This window comes from Elephantulus edwardii, unplaced genomic scaffold (assembly GCF_000299155.1).
Source record: "Elephantulus edwardii isolate Elephantulus edwardi_28Jun2011 unplaced genomic scaffold, EleEdw1.0 scaffold00172, whole genome shotgun sequence".
In the NCBI taxonomy this organism is placed as follows: Eukaryota; Metazoa; Chordata; class Mammalia; order Macroscelidea; family Macroscelididae; genus Elephantulus; species Elephantulus edwardii.
In genome coordinates this window covers 5714484-5736412 of record NW_006399922.1, presented here as the reverse complement: position 1 = coordinate 5736412, position 21929 = coordinate 5714484, and the positions used below count along the sequence as shown (strand labels likewise).

Sequence of the window (21929 nt, the reverse complement as noted above, 5' to 3'; positions counted from 1 at the left end):
CAGACTGCTAAAGGAGGGGAGAGAGAAACAAAGGATTAGAAATGAGAAAACAAAAAAAGGAAGTCCTACTACAAAGGAGCTCAATTCCTTTTAGCATTTATCAATGCTGGCAGTAACAGCATGAAATGATATACATTAAAGCTCCCCTTTAAAAATTATCCTACAGACGCTAATGTAATTATTCATAACATATCTTGTCATGTAGAGTCCATCTGACTTACGAGCATACAATTTATCAATAACAGAACACACGTAAAAACATCCCTTATTATTAAACCATGTCACATTCTTTCTATTCCATGGTACTTATTAGGCTGCAGATCCCGTAATCCTCTTCTGAGTCCCTTCTGCATTTAATTCAGTTCAGTCTTAAGTAGTTAAAGAAACTGTTTTCGGTGGCACCTAATAACTACTGACCTACAGTGACACTGCCCTACAATAGGCTTGTCAGCCCTGAAAAAGTTGTACCAAAGAAGCTGATTAGGACTTCAAGAGGTTTGTAGCAAGAATCAATGGCTGGTCTGTGCTAATGCTCTATTGCCAGCACATAAATGATAAAAGTGGACCACCATTAGTTATGCCTCATTAAACCTCACGGTTCTTCTAAAAAGAAATTTGTTTAGCCTGTCCAAAATCTAATAGAATTTTAAGCTCTCTTGTTAAATTTTCAGTGCAGCTCAAAAGTTCAAATAAAATAAAAGGTAACAATCAAGAAAAGCAGAGAAGTACATAAATATGAATTTTTAAATTCAAAATGTTAAATTTTCTATTTTCTTTACGACAGGTGCAACAGAAATGGTTTCCTTCTAATATTTATTTGGGAGGTTTTCTTAGGGGGTATGTGAATTTCAATCATGGAAATTTTAGTTCCTAAAATATTTCTAACTTCAAAATGTAGGAAAATGCTATAAAACTATATTTTCTTTAGTTACCTTTCAAATCTTGGCTGCTGGAAAAGGGGAGGAGGACCTCTCCAGGAATCCTGAGGCCGCATATCTGGGAAAGAAACACCTGAGGTTAAAACAAAAGATTTTCTTTTTTTAAAATAATCAAATCACTATTTAACTTTTTTCATATTTTATCAGGAAAAGTTCTTAGGAGGGTGAAGGAGAGTGAGTCAGGGGGAGGAGAAAGAAACTAAGAGTGCCAGCAACTTTTTTTACTGTTATTATTTTTCTTTTAGTAACAAAACATTATTTTGGTAATTATAACCATTATAGTCACAAATCTATGTATGTGTGTACATATTTATTTCATATATTTCTAGATATCTATCTATGCACATATATATGCTACATTTTTATTTTAAATGTTGTGCAAAAGAATTTCATTCTTTCCATAAATATAAAGTAAATGAATAACAACCTTAACTCCAAAATATTCCTTCTAGTCATGTAATCTGGATGAGTACTGGCTCACCTAGCTTGGTAACTCGCCAAAGAGAACACACAACCCTTCTGCACAGGCCAGACAAGTGAAAATGCTAATGAAGGACCACCCACTTTTCCTCTTGTTCTACAGTCAAAGCTAACCTAGCAAGACTGCTAAGTACAACAAATAATTAACTGGTCACAGTTCTAAACAAACTGACCAGTGTACAGGACGAAGGACATGTGTAATTGGCAGCACAAGCCAGTGGCCTCAGCACTACCCTGCTTCCAGACACACAGTCACCTGTGCATGAAATAGGAAAGCTCTTTATCAACTGTTATTTTCACACAGAATCCACTCCTGAACGTAAAGAATGGTGATAGCTCTAGAAAATTTGAATTAATCTGGTCTCCATCTTAAAAAGATCAAACTAGTAGAAGTCAAACCCAATAATAATGCAGAAGAGGTTTCACTTGTGGATCATCAGAAATGGTACACTCACACTCAAAACCTTAATGGAAACTCAAGAAGCTGTCATACATCCACAGAAAAGGATGGGCTGTGAACTCCCCAGTTTAGATTTTAACTAATATGATATGTCACTGATATAATGATATCACCAAATGAGAAGAAACAAAACCAGAAATGTTTACAAGAACAGCAAATATTTCATCACTTAATGAAAAAATTTAATACTACACTTACGTGGATTTTCAGAAAAATTGTAAGAAATTAATATACAGAAAGCAAAATCAACATCTGGGACATTACTCCCTCTTCTTATTATTATACAGATTGTGCGCTTACATACGTGTATTTCATATATACCCAATTGTTACGCATCAGAGAGTTGGACAATGGACTAGGGAGGCTAGAAGGAGAATTGATGCCTTTGAGCTGTGGTGCTGGAGAAGAGTATTGACGGTACCATGGACTGCCAGGAAAACAAACAGGTTCATCCGGGAGAGGGTTAAACCGGGAGGCTCCTTGGAGGCAAGAATTCTGAGGCTCCGTCTAACATAATCTGGACATGTTATAAGGAGGGACTGGTCCTCGGAGAAGGACATCATGCTTGGGAGGGTGGAGGGACAGCGCAGGAGGGGAAGGCCCTCTATGAGGTAGGTGGATTGATTCAGTGACTGGGGTAATCAGGATGGGTGTATCAGAGACAGTGTGATTGGCACAGGACAGATCAGAGTTTTAGGGCTGTTGTACATAGGGTTGCTATGAGTCGACGGCACATAACAACAACAACAACAGATGTGTATGTATTACGAACTCTCAAGTCAGAACCAACTCATAACTGATCCTCCAAAGAGTTTTCAGCAGTAGTAAATCATATGGGAAGTGATTTCCCTATGGCAGAGCTAGTGGATTCCAACTGTATACCTTTGTGTTGGTGGTGCAATTCCTTACCACTAAGCCATCAGCACTTCCCTATGAGGAATAGCCCCAGCTACTGAATATCCCATGGACTGCTTAAGAGAACAGATAATGCCTTGGAGAGGGTGAAGCCAGATTGCTCCTTGAAAGCAAGAATGTTGAAGCTTCATCTTGCATATGTTGGGCATGCCGCTGATGCTGACTGCCGTCAAGTTGAGCACATGACCTATGAACAAAAAACCTTAAGTTTTTCTGTAACTACCATTGTTTCTCAAAGTTCATAGTTTCCAGAGGCATGCTGTTTAGGAAGTGGTTCAAAACCTGTCTTAAACTGGGAGCTCCACCAAACACTGTTCACCATGGGCATTATGGCATTTGACACCCCAATGGCACAATGTTCAGTATCACAACCTCAGGTTACCTCAGTACATACAGCAAATTGACAGTCCAGTGCTGTACCACCAACTTTTAAATACAAAGGCCCTCCATGAAATCTTGTTGACTTTCAACAAGAGGCTTAAATAAAAAAGAATTCATATGTTGTTGTGATGTGCTGTTGAGTTGCCTGCAACCTACAACGACCCTATGTACAGCAGCTCTGAGCCCTTCCCTGTCCTGAGCCAATCTCACTAGTTCCAACACACCAACCCGCATTGCCCCAGTTACTGTTATCAATTCATCTCATCCTTGGTTTTCCTCTCCTATGCTGTCTCTCCACTCTTTGAAGCATGATGTACTTCTCCAAAGACCGACCTCTCATCACCACGTGCCCTAAGTACATGAGACGAAGCTTCAAAATCCTAGCCTCCAAGGAGAGATTTGGTTTCACTTTCTCCAAAAGAGACTTACTTGTTTTGTTGGCAAATACTAACAACCTCAATCTCTTCTCCATCTATCACGGTACTGCCAATTGGCCCAGTATTAAGAATCTTTGTTTTCTTGATGTTGAGCTTCAATTCATATCGAAGCTAGAGTCCTTGACCTTCTGCAGCAAACACTTAAGGTCTTCTTCAGTTTTAGCAAGCAAGGTTTTATCATCTGCATATCATAGGCTGTGATGAGTCATTCTCCAATCTTGATGCAACATTCATCCTCATGAAGTCCTGCTTCCCAAGTTATCTGTCCTACATACAGATTGAAAAGGCAGGTTGCTAGGAGAGGTTTAGAAAGATGAAAGGAATGGCAAAGGAGAGAAAGATCCTCAACCAGGTGGACTGACACAATGCCTACATCAATAGGATCAAGTGTGTCAGAGATTGTAAGGATGGCACCGGACAGAACAGGGTTCAGATCTGTTCACAGGGTCGCTATATGTTTTACTAACTTTAAATGGCACCTAATAATAATATACTCAAAATATGTGGGACAAAACTTTGTCTTTCTTGCCTCTAAGGAGCACTCTAGCTGGCTGCACTTTCTCCAAGACATATCTGCTTATTCTTTTGGCAGTCTATGGGAGAGTCAGTACTATTCTCCAACCCACAACTCAAAGGCATCAATTCTTCTCACATACACACACACAAATATTCCCAGAAGTTCTTTTCTTTTAGTGTCTTCACATTTACAGAATTGGCTAATAAAACAAAATTAAAAATACCGCATATTTCATTCAGATTCACCATCCATACTTCGCATGACCCAATATAGCTGTGTTCAACCCAGAGACCCATATTAAGTCTGTGATTCTAGTTTGATGGTGTTTCTTTATCTATGATAGAAACATGGATTACACATTCTTCAAGATACTTATAAATGTATCCATAATGGGCTCTTCTTATTGGTAGGTGATGTGAAATGGACAATGACTCAGGTATCCTATGAACAACAAATCTGAACTTTGCCCTATACTGTGCCATACTCATGATCCCATGTCCTGCTGAAGCCAAATTCATCTCATTGAGGGCCCACCTCTTTTTAGATGACCTTTCCCAGCATGATGTGTGTGTCTTTATCTAAGGACTAGTTCCCCCTTAAAATATGCTCAAAGAAAGTGAGATGAAATTTCACCAACCTTACATGTAAGGATCTCTAGTGAATTTAACACCAAATGAATTTTCTAAAAGATACACCCAGATTTAAAAAAATATTTTTTGAAATACATATGTAAAATAAGGGCAGGGGAAAAGTTTGTGCATTTTGTTCTAGAAAAAGTAGCAAATGGAAGGAAATCTATCATTAGTTACTAGCACATTTTATTCAAATAAGTTATACAGTACAATACCTGTATTTCTAAGAATAATTTCAGGAGAAAAGTCATAAAGTATAAACAGATGTACTTTGGAGAGGAAGAACTCAGCTCAACAGTCAATCTATACAAATATCTTGGAGTGTCTAGTTAAAAAGCAACAAACCTAATCCATCACTTTTCGTAAAACAGGTGCTTCTCCCCATCCCTTTTGCTATTTCTCACCTATAGATCAAATATTCCCCCACATAAATAACCTCAAAAGTGAATAAATGTGGCATCAAAGCTATACAACCTTACTTTGGTCTTAGAGTCACTGCACATCTTTCTTTTTTTCCACAGTAACTATGAAAGTCATCAAAGATAGCTCTCTCTGGTTAGCCTGTTTCGGTTAACCTAGACACTAGTATTAAACTAGACATTTATACTTAAAGGTGACAACCTGAATATTGTTATGTGCTGTTGAGTTGCTTGCAACTCACAGCAACCTTACGTACAACAGCCCTGAAACCTGCTTTATCCTGTGCCAACTTTATTGCCTCCAACACATCTAACCTCATTATCTCAATCACTGAATCAATCCATCTTATGGATGTCAATACTTTACATTCTTAAGGCTGGTGAATTGTGGTTACCAGTCTTAATTTGAACCATAGGTATAAAAAAAATGTCTCAATGTACTTGGTATTGTTAAAAATAGCTGAATTTTCTGAATACAAGAATTCTGCATATATACCAAGTAGGTAAATTATCTGAATAAAAGAATACTTGTGTATGAAAGTCTTAACTAAAAATGGCCACTTGGTCTTTCTACATACCCAATAAATAACCACTCTCAGCATGAGAACATTATTTGGACACATTGCTGATTTAAAGCATGTTGAGAACATTTACTATTTACATAGACACTGTAATATCTTCAGGAATGGAAAAGTACTATTCAACCCTTCTTTTAATGGGAATAAAATAATTTTTAAATGTTTTTTAAAAAGTGAATAAATGAAAATTTTTGTTAGCTGATTTAGACATTTTTGTTGTGATTTTAAAGATATAAAACATATTGGTTTCTCTTTCAAGCATCTACATTTTGTTTTATAATACTGTTGTTAGATGCTGTCTACAACTTAAAGCAATTAATTTACAACATATTTAGTGAGTTTATAATAATTACAATTAATCAAATTAATGAATTACAATGTCTGATCAACCTTTAATGTATACTGCATTTCCATTCATCCAACTTATCTATATTAATTTTCATTCTCTTCTCCCTCCCTTCTAACCCCTAGTAACCATCCAGGAACAATGCTATCTTTCTTAGCAAATCTCTCTTAGCATTTTAAGATAGTGGCATGATACCATAATTGTCCTTTTGTAACTGACTTATGTCATTCAGCGTAATTTCCTCTAAGATTTATTCATGCTGTTGCACCGTTTACAATTTTCATTGAAGAATGTGTAAGTGTACTGGGTTCTTGGCAATGTTCTTACTGGTTAAGATATACACATAGATGGATTGTCAGATCAAATGGTATTTTCAACTTTTTAAGGAAGCTCCAGACTTCCTACCATAGAGGCTGCATCATTTTACATTCCCACCAGCAGCATGAGAGGTCAAATTTCTTCATATCCTCATCAGCTTTTGATATTGTCCTATTCAACTTTTCTATTGTGACTATATTGAGATGATATCTCACTGTTGTTTTGATTTGCATCTCTCTAAAATCACAACAAATTGTGGCTAACCTTAAGAAAAACAGGGATCCCAGATAGTTAACTGTGCTCATGTAAAACCTACACTTAGACCAAGCAGCAGCAGTCAGAACAGAGGAAGGAAACATCACATGGTTCAGGATCAGCAAAAGTGTACACCAGGGATGCATCCTATCTCCTTACCTTTTCAATGTATAAGCAGAACAGATTATTAGGGAAGCTGAACTTTATGAAGAGGAATGTGGCATCAGAATTGGAGGTAGATTCATCACCAACCTGCATTATGCAGACGATACAACCTTGCCTGCTGAAATTTAAGGTTGCTATGAGTCACAGGTGACTTGATGGCACATAACAACTATAGCATATGCTCGAGTGTTTCTTCATTTGTTCAATAGCCATCTTAATAATTTCTCTGGTGAACTGCATTTTCACATCCTCTGCCCGCTTTTTAAATTAGGCTTTTTTTTTCCTTGTGGAGATGTTAGAGGAGTTTTCTAAAAATTTTAGAGACTAGTCCCTTGTAAAATATATCACCACCACCAATTATTTTTCCCCCAATCAGTAGGTTCTCTTCTGGCTTAGTCTTTTAATGCACATAAGAATCTCATTTTTGTTGTGTTACGTGCCATCAAGTCACCTGCAAATGATAGTGACCCTATGTACAATAGCTCTGAAACTGTTCTATTCTGTGCAAATTTCTTGGTCTCCGATACATCTATCCGCATTACCCTAGTTCACTGATTCAATCTATCTCATCCAGGATTTTCCTTTCTTGTACTGTCCCTCCACCCCCTTCTCTAAGAACTGATCTCCCCTGGCAAGATGCCCAAAGTTTGTGGGATAGAGCTTTAAAACCCTTGAGGATCAGCTTTGTTTCACCCTCTCCAGGAGAGACCAGTTTGATCTCTTAGCAGTCTATGGTATATTCAGTACTCTTCTCCAGCACCACAACTCAAAGACATTGGTTTTTTTTTCTGTCATTCTTATTCATTGTCCAGTGCTCTGATGCATAGCAAGTTAACTGTGAAGAACTATGGCCTGGATCAGGCACACCTTAGTCTCTAGACTGAGATCATTGCTCCTTAGTATTGTGGAGAAATCCCTGACAGAGGACATTCCCAGTGCAATTCGTCTTTTGATTTCCTGGCTGCTGATATTACTGAGAGTGTTGCTAGTGGAGCCAAGCAAGCTGAAGCTGTCAACAATCTCAATCTTGTCACTGTCTATCATGATGCTGCGAATTGGTCCAGTGGTAAGAATCTTTGTTTTCTTGATGTTGAGCTTCAATCCATATTTAAGGCTGCGGTCCTTGACCTCCTGTAACAAATGTCTCAGGTCTTCCTTAATGCAGGTTGTTGATGAGTCTTATGCCAATCCTGATGCCACATTCCTCCTCGGAAAGTTCAGCCTCTTGGATGATCTGTTCCACAAACAGATTGAAAAGGCATGGAGATAGGATGTATCCTTGGTATTCATGTACACCTTTCCTGATTTTGACTCATGCAGTATTTCCTTCTCTGTTCTGACAACTGCCTTCTGGTCCAAGTATAGGTTTCACATAAGCACAATCAAGTGTTCTGGGATCTCCATTCTTAAGGTTAACCACAATTTGTTGTGACCCCTGTGCCAGGAGTACCAATACCACAGAGAAGTGAAGAGGAAGTGAGAGAGGTGGTGAGCTGGCTGGGGACAGGAATTGGAGATTTCATTTTAAGTTCTCAATCATCCAGTTTATCCTTTACTTCATTATACTTTGTTATTTGTATTTTATAATCTACTTATACCCAATATTTAGTTATATTAATTAGTTATTAACACACTGACCTTAATTAAGCAGGAACCAACTCACAAGTGACCCTTGAGTGAGATTTAAGAGACTGTAAATCACATGGAAAAGACTGTCTGCACTTCCTCCATACAGCAGTTAGCAGATCTGAAATGACAGCCTTTGGGCTAGCAACACAACTTCCGAAACTGGGAAACCAGAGCTCCTTTTGTCATAGATTAGGATTCTCAAATTTGCACCTATTTGTATTGTGTTGATTTTTATAGTTGTAAGTTTTATGTCTAGGCCCTTGATCCATCTTGAGTTTGCTCTTGTATATGAACTATACACAAGAACAATATATGGTGTGAGGTATTGTAAAATGGGACAAATGGAAACTATCCCTGTCAACAACACAAAGCTAAATTCCCATGAGGTCCGACATGTCCCATAAACTCCCACATTTCTTTCTACTCATTCCTTCACCAATCTTTACTAGGTCCAAAATCCACTGCAATATCTCATAGACCACACAGAACATGATTAGAGAAGTCAAAAAGCCTATAATTCAGGTTAGTAACAGAATACAATCACTCAGTCAGGGCAACTTCTGAAAAGTCCATTTCCCCTCAATCCTTCAACAACCTCGTGCAAAGACTCCCCGGTTCTGGTTCCATGAGGTAACAGTTCCAATGTCTGCTCCATCTCATGAGGTCTCTAGTCCTCTCCTGCAACTGCTATGGCTGCTGCTCCCGTAGGCCCTTGTCTGGCTTACCCGAGAATTTCTGGCCTCAAATGGCACACTGCATTCCTTTGCCTCTTCTTTGGTAATGGTGAGGTTCTCTCATTCTGCTGCATGATTTGTTCAATTTAATGGAGACAAGCCAATCTACTTGTGAATAGGTTTTTTCACATATTCCTGCCCATCCACATGGCAAAGTCATACTCAATGGCCATTTTGAACCTTAACACCACAGGTATAGATTTTGTGCCCATTTTCTGTAAATATATATCTAGTTTTGCAGGCATCATTTGTTAAAGAGGTTGTCTTTTACCCACTAAACATTTCATCTCTTTGTAAACGATCAGCTGTCCAGCTGTTGATGGATTCCTTTTTGGGTTTTCAATTATATTCCACTGATATTACAAAGACTTCACATCTGTTGCTGTACCTGTATCAATCTGTTTTGATTAATGTGGATGTATTTTAGGTTTTAAGATCAGGAAATATACAGCCACCTACTTTGATTTTCTTCTTTAGAAGCATTTTGCTTATCCAGAGTCTGTGATTCAATAGACTGTGGATATTATCAAACATTATAGGCTTGTAGGAGACAGACTAGGTCAGGATAGTGCAAGGTTCAAAGCTAGTGTACAAAGGGTATCTATGAGTTACAAACAACTTGATGGCACATAATCACAACATCATCATCATCATCATTAATATCACACACAAGCAGAATACTGAAGATTATCCAAAACTGATACACTGTCCAAAACTCAAACTAGATTTAGAAGAAACTATGGCATCAGGGATATCACTGCTAATGTTAGCTGGATCTGGATGAAAGCAAAGAATTACCAGAAAGACGTTTATTTGTGTTTTATTTACTAGAGAAAGACATTTAACAATGTGCATCATAACATAATTTTAAATGATTAGAATGTTAATTTTTGTGTGTTCCATTTCATTTTTTACTACTTCCAACCTTGATTCATACTTTGCATTTTCCACGTTTCAATTATTATTATTAATAATTAAAAATATCATGGCTTAGATCACGTACATTTTAGTCTTTAAACTGACATCTTTGCTCTTTATTACTCTGGAGAAAGGCCTGACAGCATAATTTTCCAATGCAATTCATCTTTTGATATCTTAACTGCTGCTACCATGGATGCAGATTATGGATCCAAGTAAGGAAATTGTTGCCAACTTTAATCTTTTCTTCTAACTATCATGATGTCATCTATTAGTCCAGCAGAACTTCTGTTTTCATGCTGAGGTGTAAACCACATTGAAAGCTATAGTCTGTATCTTCTTCAGTATGAAGAAGTGCTTCATATATTCTTCACTTTCTGCAAGTAAGGTTATATCATGTGCATAAGGTTAATTGTTGATGAGTGCTCTTCTAACCCTGATGTCACACTCTTCATTACAGTTCAGTATCTAATTATTTGCTCAGCATTCAGATTGAATAGACATCACACATGTGTCAGTTTGCTGTGGTGACTAGTGTGACGCTTGGAAGTTACACTGCCAGTATTTCAAATACCAGCAGGGTCATCCATGGTAGACAGGTTCCAAGGGAAATTCTGTACTAAAACAGATTAAGAAGTCAGATTCTAAAATAATAGGCCTTCAAGTCCTCTACAAATCCTTGAAGAACGTTTTTGGATCTAGTACTGCAAGTTGAGCCCCAGGGGTGGGTAAAGTACTCAAAATCCAAGTGGGAAGAGCTGCTTCCTCAAAGTAGAATCTGCCTTTATGATGAAGCATGAGTAAAGCTTTCACTCCATTAACTGATTTGGCAAGATTAAAAGTGTTGAGAAACAGCTGCAAACATTCATTAACAACTGGAATATGGAATATATGAATCCAGAAAAACTGGAAGTTGTAAAAAAAAAAAATTAAATAGCATAAAGATCCACACCCTAGGAATCAGTGAATGGAGATGGATTAGTATTGGTCATTTTTTTTAAATCGGTCATTTTGAATCTGACAATCATACTATGCTAGGAACTGAAGAGGAATGGTGATGCACTCAGCCAAAAAGATTATTTCAACAGTCAACCTGAAGTATAACACTGTAGGATACTCTACGCAAACATAAAAGGAAGAGTTTGACTGCATCTCCCTAACTAGAATAACAGTCAAGTCTGTCCCACAACCAACAAAGCTATGGTTTTAAGAAATAAGATGTCACTGGATCACTCTACTTCTTACGAAAAGTTTTCTAACGCTCTCAGAAATAAAGAGAACTAGTACTCAAATTAATATATCAGCAAGAGTCAATTTATGAAAGAATACCTGGTTAGCAGGAATATTATAAAAATTAACTTAGCCATTAAAATAAAAATATTTTATTTAAAACAAAGCTGTATTATTTCTTGCTTATCAAATTAACATGAACATTTAAAATTTAATCTAATAATAACAAGTACATCAGAAAAACATATTAGTAGGTATTCTTTTATTGCTAAATGTGTGAACTGGTATGCTTTTACCTGGAAGGAAATATGATACAACAAAAGCTAGGAAATTAAAAGAGATCATTAAAAATGGCATAAAGATAAAGGTAAATAATCCAATAGAAAAATGGGCACAGGATATGAACAGGCACTTCACCGAAGACGACATTCAGATGGCTAACAAACACATGAAGAAATGCTCAAAATCCCTAGCCCTAAGAGAGATGCAAATTAAAACAACTATGAGATTTCATTTCACCCCAGTCAAAATAGCAAAATTTAACAGAACAGCAAGCAACAAATGCTGGCGAGGTTGTGGAGAAACTGGAACCCTGATTCACTGTTGGTGGGAGTGTAAAATGGTGCAACCCCTGTGGAAAGCAGTATGGCGCTTTCTCAAAAAGTTGCAAATAGAGATACCATTTGACCCAGCAATTCCACTACTGGGAATATACCCTGAAGAGACCATAGCTGACACCCAAGCACATATATGCACACCCTTGTTTATTGCAGCTTTGTTCACAATAGCAAGGAGTTGGAAACAACCTAAGTGCCCATCAACAAACGAATGGCTAGAGAAGCTGTGGTATATTCGCACAATGGAATACTATGCTGCATTAAAAAACAAGGAACTCATGCAATATTATTCAAAATGGTTGACTCTGGAGAACATTATGCTGAGTGAAATATCCCAGTCACAAAAGGACAAATATTACATGATGCCACTGTTGTAGAATGGGACTGTCCTTGGGGTTGGGGAGAGACTGAGTAAGATGGGTTCAATAATGTATACTGCACTGAAACAGAGGAGGGAGAAAACTGTTTAAAAGAGATATATAACTAGGTATTTCTGTCATCACAGGAGACTAGAGCGAGGGCTACATGGTGGAGGGGACCTGGGGGAGGGTTTGTAAAACAATGAAAGAATCTTTTCTTTTACTTTTCCATAATTTTTGGACTCATGTACTTATAACTTGTTAGTCAAATTTGTGTCTACTAGGTTGCAACACCCCCATGATACATCTTCAAGGATATGAACATGTACGGCCAAGCACAATCAATAAGAGTGCATCTAAATTCCAAAATCAATCTCCATAATAGTCTATGTGTTTCCTACTGCCAAAGGGGCCCTTTAGAGTAGTGAGAGAAGATCTTCACCCTGAAACCCACAGCGTCCCTTTTCAGCAGGAAGTAGCTAAGAGAATACGCCATCCCCTTTTCCTTATGACTCAGAGTGAAGTCTCTCTCAGGGAGGAGTGATAGGGAATGGCAAAGGACACACTGACAAAGAAGATTAATCAGAACTGGCTTTGACAAGCACTGTGGCATTTGGACAAGAACAAACTGGGAGGAGGGTAGAGAGAATAGTGCAACAATGAATGAATGGAAACCCAAAATCTCTGTAAATGTTTATGAAAATTAATAAAATATAATTATAGAAAAAAATGGCATAAAATATATAGATTTAAGTCATGATTAAAAGATAATTTATAGTACTGAAAGGGTAAACATACAAACTGCTTCAAAGTCTAGCTCACAAAAATGTAAAAATTAGCAATTTAAACCTCAGAGAAAACAGAAAGGAATAATTAAAACAAACAAAAGTAGAAATTCATAAAAAAAAAAAAAAGAAGTGAAGAAAATAAACCAAGTCAAGGTTTGGTTTACTGTTGTTAGATATCTGCTGTTGAGTCCATTAAGACTCAGAGCGACCCTACAAACAACTGGCCTGAACCTTGTCCTATTCTGTATCATTTTCATCATGTCTGACACATTAGTGCCCTATACTGCAGTCACTGTGTCAATCTATCCCATGGTTGTTGCTGTTATGTGCCGTCAAGTCATTTGCGACTCATAGCGACCCTATGTACAACAGCCCTAAACCCTGTGCCAATAGCATGGTCTCTGACACACCCATCCCGATTACCCCAGTCACTGAATCAATCCACCTCAGAGAGGGTCTTCCGCTCCTGCACTGTCCCTCGACCTTACCAAGCATGATGTCTCTCTCCAAGGACCTGTCTCTCCTTGCATGTCCAAAGTATGTCAGACGAAGCCCCAGAATCCTTGCCTCCAAGGAGTAGCCTGGTTTAACCCTCTCCAGGATAAATCTGTTTGTTTTCTTGGCAGTCGAGGGTACATTCAATACTTTTCTCTAGCACCACAGCTCAAAGGCATCAATTCTCCTTCTATCTTCCCTAGTCATTGTCCAACTCTCTGATGCATAACAAGTGATTGCAAAGACCATGGCCTGAATCAGGCGCACCTACATGGTTTATTAGGGGAGATAAAAAAAAAACCCCGAAAAACCAAGTCTTGTAAAATTACACCCAGTTGTTTTGAGTTGGCAACAAGCAATGAAACAAGAGAGGAATAAGTACCAATTATCAATATAAAAAAAATTAGTTTTACATAGTCTTGGTGGCATTATATATTCGTCATAACCAATCACCTCAAGAAAGAATTGACTAGGCTTATCTACAAAGTTCCTACCTAGCTCTAGCACTTTGTATACCAATTCTTCTTCTGAGATAGAAAAAAGCTGCATCTTGGGAGAAAGAAGCTAAACTAAACTAATGCATCAAGCAGATCTCCACAGACTCACAAAACTCTGTACTCCCTTCTGTATAAAGAAGACTGTACTCCAACGTTTTCATAAGGGGGTCTAACAATCCAGTCATTAATTTTAAGCTGTATAGCATGCCTCTCAATTATAAGGATAAAGAGAGTGAGGAGGAGGAGGAAGGAGGGAGAAAGATATAACATACAGGAGCCCTGAGTGAATGAATGAGACCTTTAGAACCTATTTCTTTTCTGTACTAAACTTAAAAGTCCAGGCTTCAGAGTTTAAAAACATCGTCTGCAGCTTAATTATCACAGTAAAGCAAGGAACAATGTTGTTCCTAATTAAAAACTTTTTTTGATAATACAACTTTAGTTTAAAAACAAAACAAGGAGTCCTGAGGGCTCTCTGTGATAGATTTATTTAACTCTGCTTTTCAGAACCATTTCAAATTTATCCCAAAAATATTTGTGTTATGATACTCTCTTAGGGTGTATGTCATCCTGACTGGATCATGAGTCCAAGGTTTGGCAGTTAGGAATGACCTCATGTTATAACCTTTCTTACTTAGAAAGAATTGAAAGGTAACCTCCTTTGGAGATGGGCCCCACACTGAATACATACAAAGATGTTTTAGCAAAGCCTTTTAGCTTTTTTTTTTTTTTTTTGCGCTTATTCTACATCCTACACTCAACTCTCATCATCTGACGTTCAGTTCTTGGGACTTGAGCCAGTGGCCTGCCATACTGTTGGCAAGCTGTGAGATGCCAGTCTAATATCTGACCCATGAACTTATCAAACTGTTGGTTTCTACAACTATGTAAAGTCATTCTCTCTCTATCATAAGCTTCACTGGTTTTATTTCTCTAGAGAACCCATACTATGATATATCCACATATAACGAGTGTTACCATCATGCTCTGATGCTTATTATACTCCTTGATTCAGCCTTTTTCTACATAGGTCACAAACAAGCAACCAGAAGGGAAAGAGGTAAAGGTTTCATGAAGAAAGTGTTTGACTTCGGCTTACTCAGTAAGCAATACAAGCATGGAACAAAAAAGTAACATTAAATGAAGATAAAAATCCCAAATTGGTGCAAATATTCAACCATTTTTGCTCCAATCCAAATATTTTGCTATTATTTTAATAGTTAATATTGCTAAACTTTAAAAAAAAACAAGTTAGGAGGGGATCATGGAAAACTTCAGACCACCTCAGAACCTCAAAGCAATGACTAGTCTTCTTAGAATTGCTGTTAGACAGTTTGGATTAAGAAAGCCAAACTGCTATGTTTTCCAATATAAGTCTCTATCTACTGCAATTGATTTAAACCAATTCCACATATATCTTTTGGTACATAACCAACACAGAAAACTGATTTTATATATGAAGATAAGGAAGAAGCTCACTTAATCTAATTCAATTAACTACAGACAAGATAAAAATAATTTAAAATATTCTCTTACAATTCTTCTAAAGAATTTTTTTAACCTTACTTTGTGTGTCACTGATGCAATACACCTTTTTAGTAATGGTGGTTAGAAATCAAACTCTGCTCTAATACAGTAAAACCAGAAAAAAGGCAGAACCTGTACCAGGTAAAAATCAGAAAAAAATGCAAGTATTTTCTACTAATATGAGCGACAGAAAGTTAGTAAGATTGTACCATGTCAAAAATGGAAAATTCAAACATGAGAAAAAGAAAGCAGTCTTGTCAATTCCTAGTTTTCCCCATATTCAGTATATATGACAGTCTACTAGTGAAAACTTACTTGACATAAGTTTTGGAATTTGGGCATGTCCTCTCAACAGTGGCCTGTACAAGTTCCCCTGATAGGTTGCAGATGATGGTGCAGCATTGCTATAAACGCCAGCTCCTGAGCCTCTTGGCATAACATGGCTATAACAAGATTCCCATCACACCACAGAAAAGAAAAAAAATTACTTATAGATATATCCATCACATCACAACTGACACAAATTAAATCTAGTAGTCTTTACTCTTAGAGTAAACAAACATAAAGCTACAAGAATTTAAAGGCATACCCCCCAAAAAAAGAAAAAACAAAAAAAAAGAGAGAGAAAAAAAAAAAAAGGCATACCCTCATCCATCAGATTCTTAATTGATAACCACATCAACATTTACAAATTACATTATGCAAAAAATAACCTGGAACTATTTTTAAGTAGTAAAATTTAAATCAATGTTTAATAATATTTTCGGAATTCTTTGTTGAAAATCAAAAGATATTAAGACTACTTATATTTACATTTCCTGTATTATTGAAGAGAATGATTATTTTCTACATATACAAGTAATATCAGGTAACATTTATACAGAGTTTAGGCACTACCCTACACTCAGTCTTATAACAATTTCATCCCAATTTTAAACATAAAGTCACACAGTACAACAGACATCTAAATCCAGATATTAAAGTTCCAAAGCCTGTACTTATAACCACTAAATAATACTGTCTCTCTTAATACTTATTTATAAACTATATGCTGATGGCGATCTGCTCATATCACCTGCTGGAACTTAAGGTTTTACTACAAAATAGAAATATGTTTTTATGAATTATAATTACTAATTTAGGAATATTACACTATTATTTCTTACACTCTGTTACTTCCTTTAAATCTTAGTTTTACCTTGTAATGTTCCCAAGTCATTTCTCCTAATACTAGGAAAAAGACAATTCAACAGCTAATACAGGCAAAGGATAAAAATCAGAAAATTAAAGAATATATAAATAACCAATGTCATTGCTGAATACTGTCAAGTCAGAAATGATTCACAGCTGACCCTACAGCAAGTTTTCTGAGGCAGTAAATTTCAAAGGAGCAGCTGGTGGACTCGAACCAAGAATCTTTATGTTAGCAATTCAATTCCTTACCACTAAGCCATCAGAACACCCTAAACAATCAATGTTGTTATGTGCTGTCAAGTACTACTCACACTGACCCTATGAACAGATTTGAACCCTGTAATATCCTATGTCATTGTCATCACCTTTGACACAGCTGAGGCCACTGCTGCAGTCACTATGTCAATCCATCTCACTGAGGGTCTCCTCTTCCTCTGCTGACCTTCCACCTCTCCAAGTATAATGTCCCTTTCTAAGGAATAGCCTCTCCTAGCAACATGTCCAAAGTACATGAGATGAAGCTTCACCATCCTTGCCTCTAACATGCTAGTTGTACTTTTTTTCAAGACACATCTGGATTGATACAGTAACTGGGACAATGCGGGTAGGTGTGTTGGAGTCAGTGAGACTGGCTCAGGACAGGGCAGGGCAGGCTTCAGAGCTATTGTATATAGGATCGCTATGAGTCATAGGCAACTCGATGGCACATAACAACCACCACCACCACCACCACCTATGATCAATTGGTATTCAACAAGGAAATCAAACGACAACTCCTTCAACAAATGGTGCTAGTGAAACTGGGTTTCTACCTGCAGAACACTGAAGCAGGATCCACATCTCACACTATACACAAAAATCAACTCAAGGTGGATCAGAGACCTAAAAGTAAAACCCCACAGCATAAAGATTTTATGAGACAAAATAGGACCAAACTTAGAAGCCAAGTTGGCCGGTACAACCAGAAAGAACAACCTAAAGACTATAACATAGATGGACTAAAACCTTTTAAAGATTACGCCCCTGTGTCCATCAAAAATGTTTTCCAACAGAGCGAAAAGAAAAGGAACTGAGTGGGAACAAACATTTGGCAATGCCATCTCAGATAGGGATCTCATAATGAAAATTTACAGAATACTTTAGGGCCTCCACAAGAAAAAGAATGATAATAAAATTACAAAATGGGCAAATGATATAGAAAAGATCTTTCAAAGAGGAAGATATTCAGATGGCCAACAGATACAGGACAAAACGCTCCAAATCACTGGCAAATCAGTAAAATGCAAATCAAAACCACAGTGAGATACCATCTCACTCCAGCAGCAGTGGCAAACGGGACAGCAAGCAATAAATGGTGAAGAGGATGCGGAGAGGTGGGAACTCTCATAGACTGTGGGTGGGACTGTAAAATGGTCCAACTACTCTGGAAGGCAGTCTGGCATTTCTTCAAAAAGCTGAACACAGAAATTCCCTGTTACTCAGCTATTCCACTGCTAGGAATACACTCTGAAGAAAACAGAACCAAAACACAAATGGAGATTTTTACACCAATGTTCACAGCAGCATTATTCACGACAGCAAATGTCTATCAATAAACAAATGGATTGAGAAATTTTGGTTCATTCACACAATGACATATTATGCAGTACTCAGGAGCAATGATTTCGAAAACTATCACTGTAGAGGCTGGAGAGCATTATATGAAGTGAACTAACTCAGTCTCATAAGAATAAATAAGGTATAAAATATGGTATTGTAAAATTCAAATGAGGACAAATAAGACATGTGTAAAAGTCCAATGGGGAAGGGGAGGAAGAAAAGAAGGGGGCCGTCTGAAGGTGGAGAAGAAATTATGGGGTCACAGAATTTGGTGGGTAGAGGGAGGGGGTGAAGGAATTAGGAAAGACCCAATGGTGACCTGAAAAGACAAGGTAATAGTGAAAATAGATCAATGGTGATTAATAAAACACAATATAAAGAATGACTGTATGAAACACAATGCTTATAAATGAAAAACAATGTGTATAAATTTTGTATTAATGTAAATTTTTTAAAAATGCATTATAAATATTCACTGCTAGGAAAAGAATAATTATCAAAGGACAGAAATTCATAACTTACCCCAAAGTCCTAAAAGCTGCTTGGTCCAAGTGGACAGGTCGCCGGTCACGATTAAAGCCCAACTGTGGCTTCCACTGTCGTCCATTGCTGGATTTTTCCCAGTCACCCGGTTTCAGTACCGGGGCAGGTTTTCTGATAATTTAAAAATATATTTAGGATATACAATAAACTTACTTGATAGAAAATAAATCTAGATAGCTTATATAACTGTGTGGTTGTTACCTTGCTCCTGGAAGCATTACAGCTTTAAAAACGTAATCTTCAGCAAACTGTGGATCTTTAAAATTAATACTGAAAGAGAACAAAAAAATAATACAATGATTTTATTCACTCTCAGTAGCCCAGCTTAACTATCAGATAAAGTACTTTGCATACTTAAAGAAAAAAAACCACAAAGATTATTAGTTGACTGTGGACAGACAACAAATAAATCTGTTTTGGAGGAAGGGTAAGCAGCATGGTCCTTACAGGCAAAGATAGTAAAACTTTATTTCACATATTTTAGGTATGTTGTGAGGAGGGGTCAATCCTTGAAAAAAGATACCATGCGGGGCAAAGTGTTAAGAGGGCGACTCACAATGAGACAGATCCGACACAGAAGAACAAATGGTCTTGAGCCTAGTGGAGATTGGGAGGATGGTGCCGAACAGGGCAATGTGTGATAGTGCAGAACATGGTAGTGTTCTGTATATGTTATTTACAGACACAGTGCTTATGAGTGAGAACCAACTTGACAACACCTAATACCATCACCATCACGTAGTAATAAAAATAGCTTAAAAAAAAAGACATATAAGCTAATGATACAGAATTGGGAAACTAGAGATAACCTCACACATAGTTCTCACACACTGATCTTTGAGAAGGGTGGTAAACCAAATAAATGATTCGTTTGTCATCCTTATTTCTTGTCCACCTCTTAGAGGCACAGAAAGCAATTGAAAAGACCATAGCTTGAATTAGGTGTTAACACAAGTCCTCAAACTGCTTCTCACTCATTTGGAGAGGTCCTTGACTGCAGACTTTCCCTGATCTCCTGACTGCTAGTACTAAGTATGCTTTTTGTTTTGTTTTGTTTTCTTGACATGGAGATGCAATCCATAATGATGACTGCATTCTTTGTTCTTCTGCAGTAAGCACTTAAAAGTCCTCCTCACTTTCACCAAGCAAGGTTGTGTATTCTGCCTAACACAAGTTACTGATCAAACTTTCACTGATCCTGATGCCACATTCTTCTTCAGAGAGTTCAGTGTCTTGAATAATTTGCTCAGCATACAGACTGAATAGGTATGGAGAGAATACAATCTTGATGCAGACCTTTCTTAATGTTAAACGAAGTAGTGTTCCTTTGCTCTGTTCACACAACAGCCTCTTGATCTAGGTTTCACGTAAGCACAGTGAAGTTCTAGGATCTCCACTGTTCTCAATAGAAAGACTTCGTTATGATCCACACAGTGGATCTGCATAGTCAATAAAGCAAAAGATCTGCCTCTGCATAGTCAATAAAGCAAAAGATTTCTTTTCGTATTCTTCACTTTAAGTCAGAAATCATCTGTCACCAATGACTGCTCCATGGCCTCTTTTAAGTTCATCTTGAACTTCAGGCAGTTCTCTGTCTACGAACTGTTCTAGCTGGTTTTGTAAGAGTGTCAACATAATTTTCTTGCATATGAGGAGAAATGTGGGGTCAGGATTGGTGGACGATTTATCAACAATCTGCGTTATGCGGATGCCACAACCCTGCTTGCTGAAACTGAGGAGGACCTGAAGCACCTGCTGCAGAGTGTCAAGGACTGCAGCCTGCAATATGGATTGAGGCTCATCTTCACCACTGGACCAATTGGCAGCATCAGGATGGATGGTGAAGAGATTGAGATTGTACACAGCTTTAGTTTGCTTGGCTCCATAGTCAACTGTCTTGGCACCAGCAGCCAGGAAATTAAAAGGCGCATTGCCATGGGAAAGTCTGCTGTTAGGGACCTCTCCAAAGTGCTGAAGAGCAGTGGTGTCTCTCTGGAGACTAAGGTGCGTCTGATACAGGCCATGGTCTTTGCAATCACCTGTTATGCATCAGAGAGTTGGACAATGACCAAGGAGGATAGAAGGAGAACTGATGCCTTTGAGCTGTGGTGCTGGAGAAGAGTACTGAGAATACCATGGACTGCTAGGAAAACAAATAGATTTGTCCTGGAGAGGGTTAAACCGGGTGGCTCCTTGGAGGCAAGGATTCTGAGGCTCCGTCTAACTTACTTCGGACATGTAGTGAGGAGAGACCGGTCCTTGGAGAGGGACATCATGCTTGGGGAGGGTGGAGGGACGGCGCAGGAGAGGAAGGCCCTCTATGAGGTGTATTGATTCAGTGACTGGGATAATTGGGATGGGAGTGTCAGAGACAGTGCGACTGGCACAGGACAGAGCGGAGTTTAGGGCTGTTGTACATAGGGTCGCTATGAGTCACAGGCGACTCGACGGCACATAACAACAACAATAACAACATGATATTAATGACGTCGTTCAGTAATTTTCATTCTCTTTGACCATGTAATCAAAGTTCTTTTGATAGTTCATAGAATATACAGCACTCTGCCAATATGATAATTCACAGGTTATCAATTTTTCTTTGGTATTTCTTACTCTTTGTCTGGCTTTCACATGCCATAGGCATTTAACTTAAGTCAGGAAAACTAGAAGTCATCAAAAATTAAATAGAAGACATAAAGACTAATATCCTAGGCATCAGTAAAGTAAAACAAACTACTGGTATTGGCTCACACACTTAGGTAGTCTAATATGTCAGAATGACAAATTTGGGAGGAATAACACTGTACTCACTATCAAGAAGATTGTATTCTGAAATTGCCATTCAAGATTTATCCTGAAATTGCCAGAGTGAGATATTTTTACACAGATCTGTTGGCCTAATGCTAATGAGATGCACTGAAAATATAAAGGCACATGGTTCAAATATACCAGCTTCTC

At 37.7% G+C, this 21929-nt stretch overlaps 1 protein-coding gene across 2 annotated transcripts in view; it reads right to left on the bottom strand.

Moving 5' to 3' along the window:
- Nucleotides 1-21929, bottom strand: part of XRN2 (5'-3' exoribonuclease 2) — a 91152-nt gene that overhangs the window by 6506 nt on the left and 62717 nt on the right. For both annotated transcript variants that reach the window (XM_006895653.1, XM_006895654.1), the window contains 4 exons: nucleotides 19173-19241; nucleotides 18951-19082; nucleotides 15951-16078; nucleotides 933-996 (listed from right to left, as the gene is read on the bottom strand). In XM_006895653.1, coding sequence (XP_006895715.1) covers nucleotides 933-996; nucleotides 15951-16078; nucleotides 18951-19082; nucleotides 19173-19241 — 393 coding nt within the window. The remainder of the gene's footprint in view (nucleotides 1-932; nucleotides 997-15950; nucleotides 16079-18950; nucleotides 19083-19172; nucleotides 19242-21929) is intronic.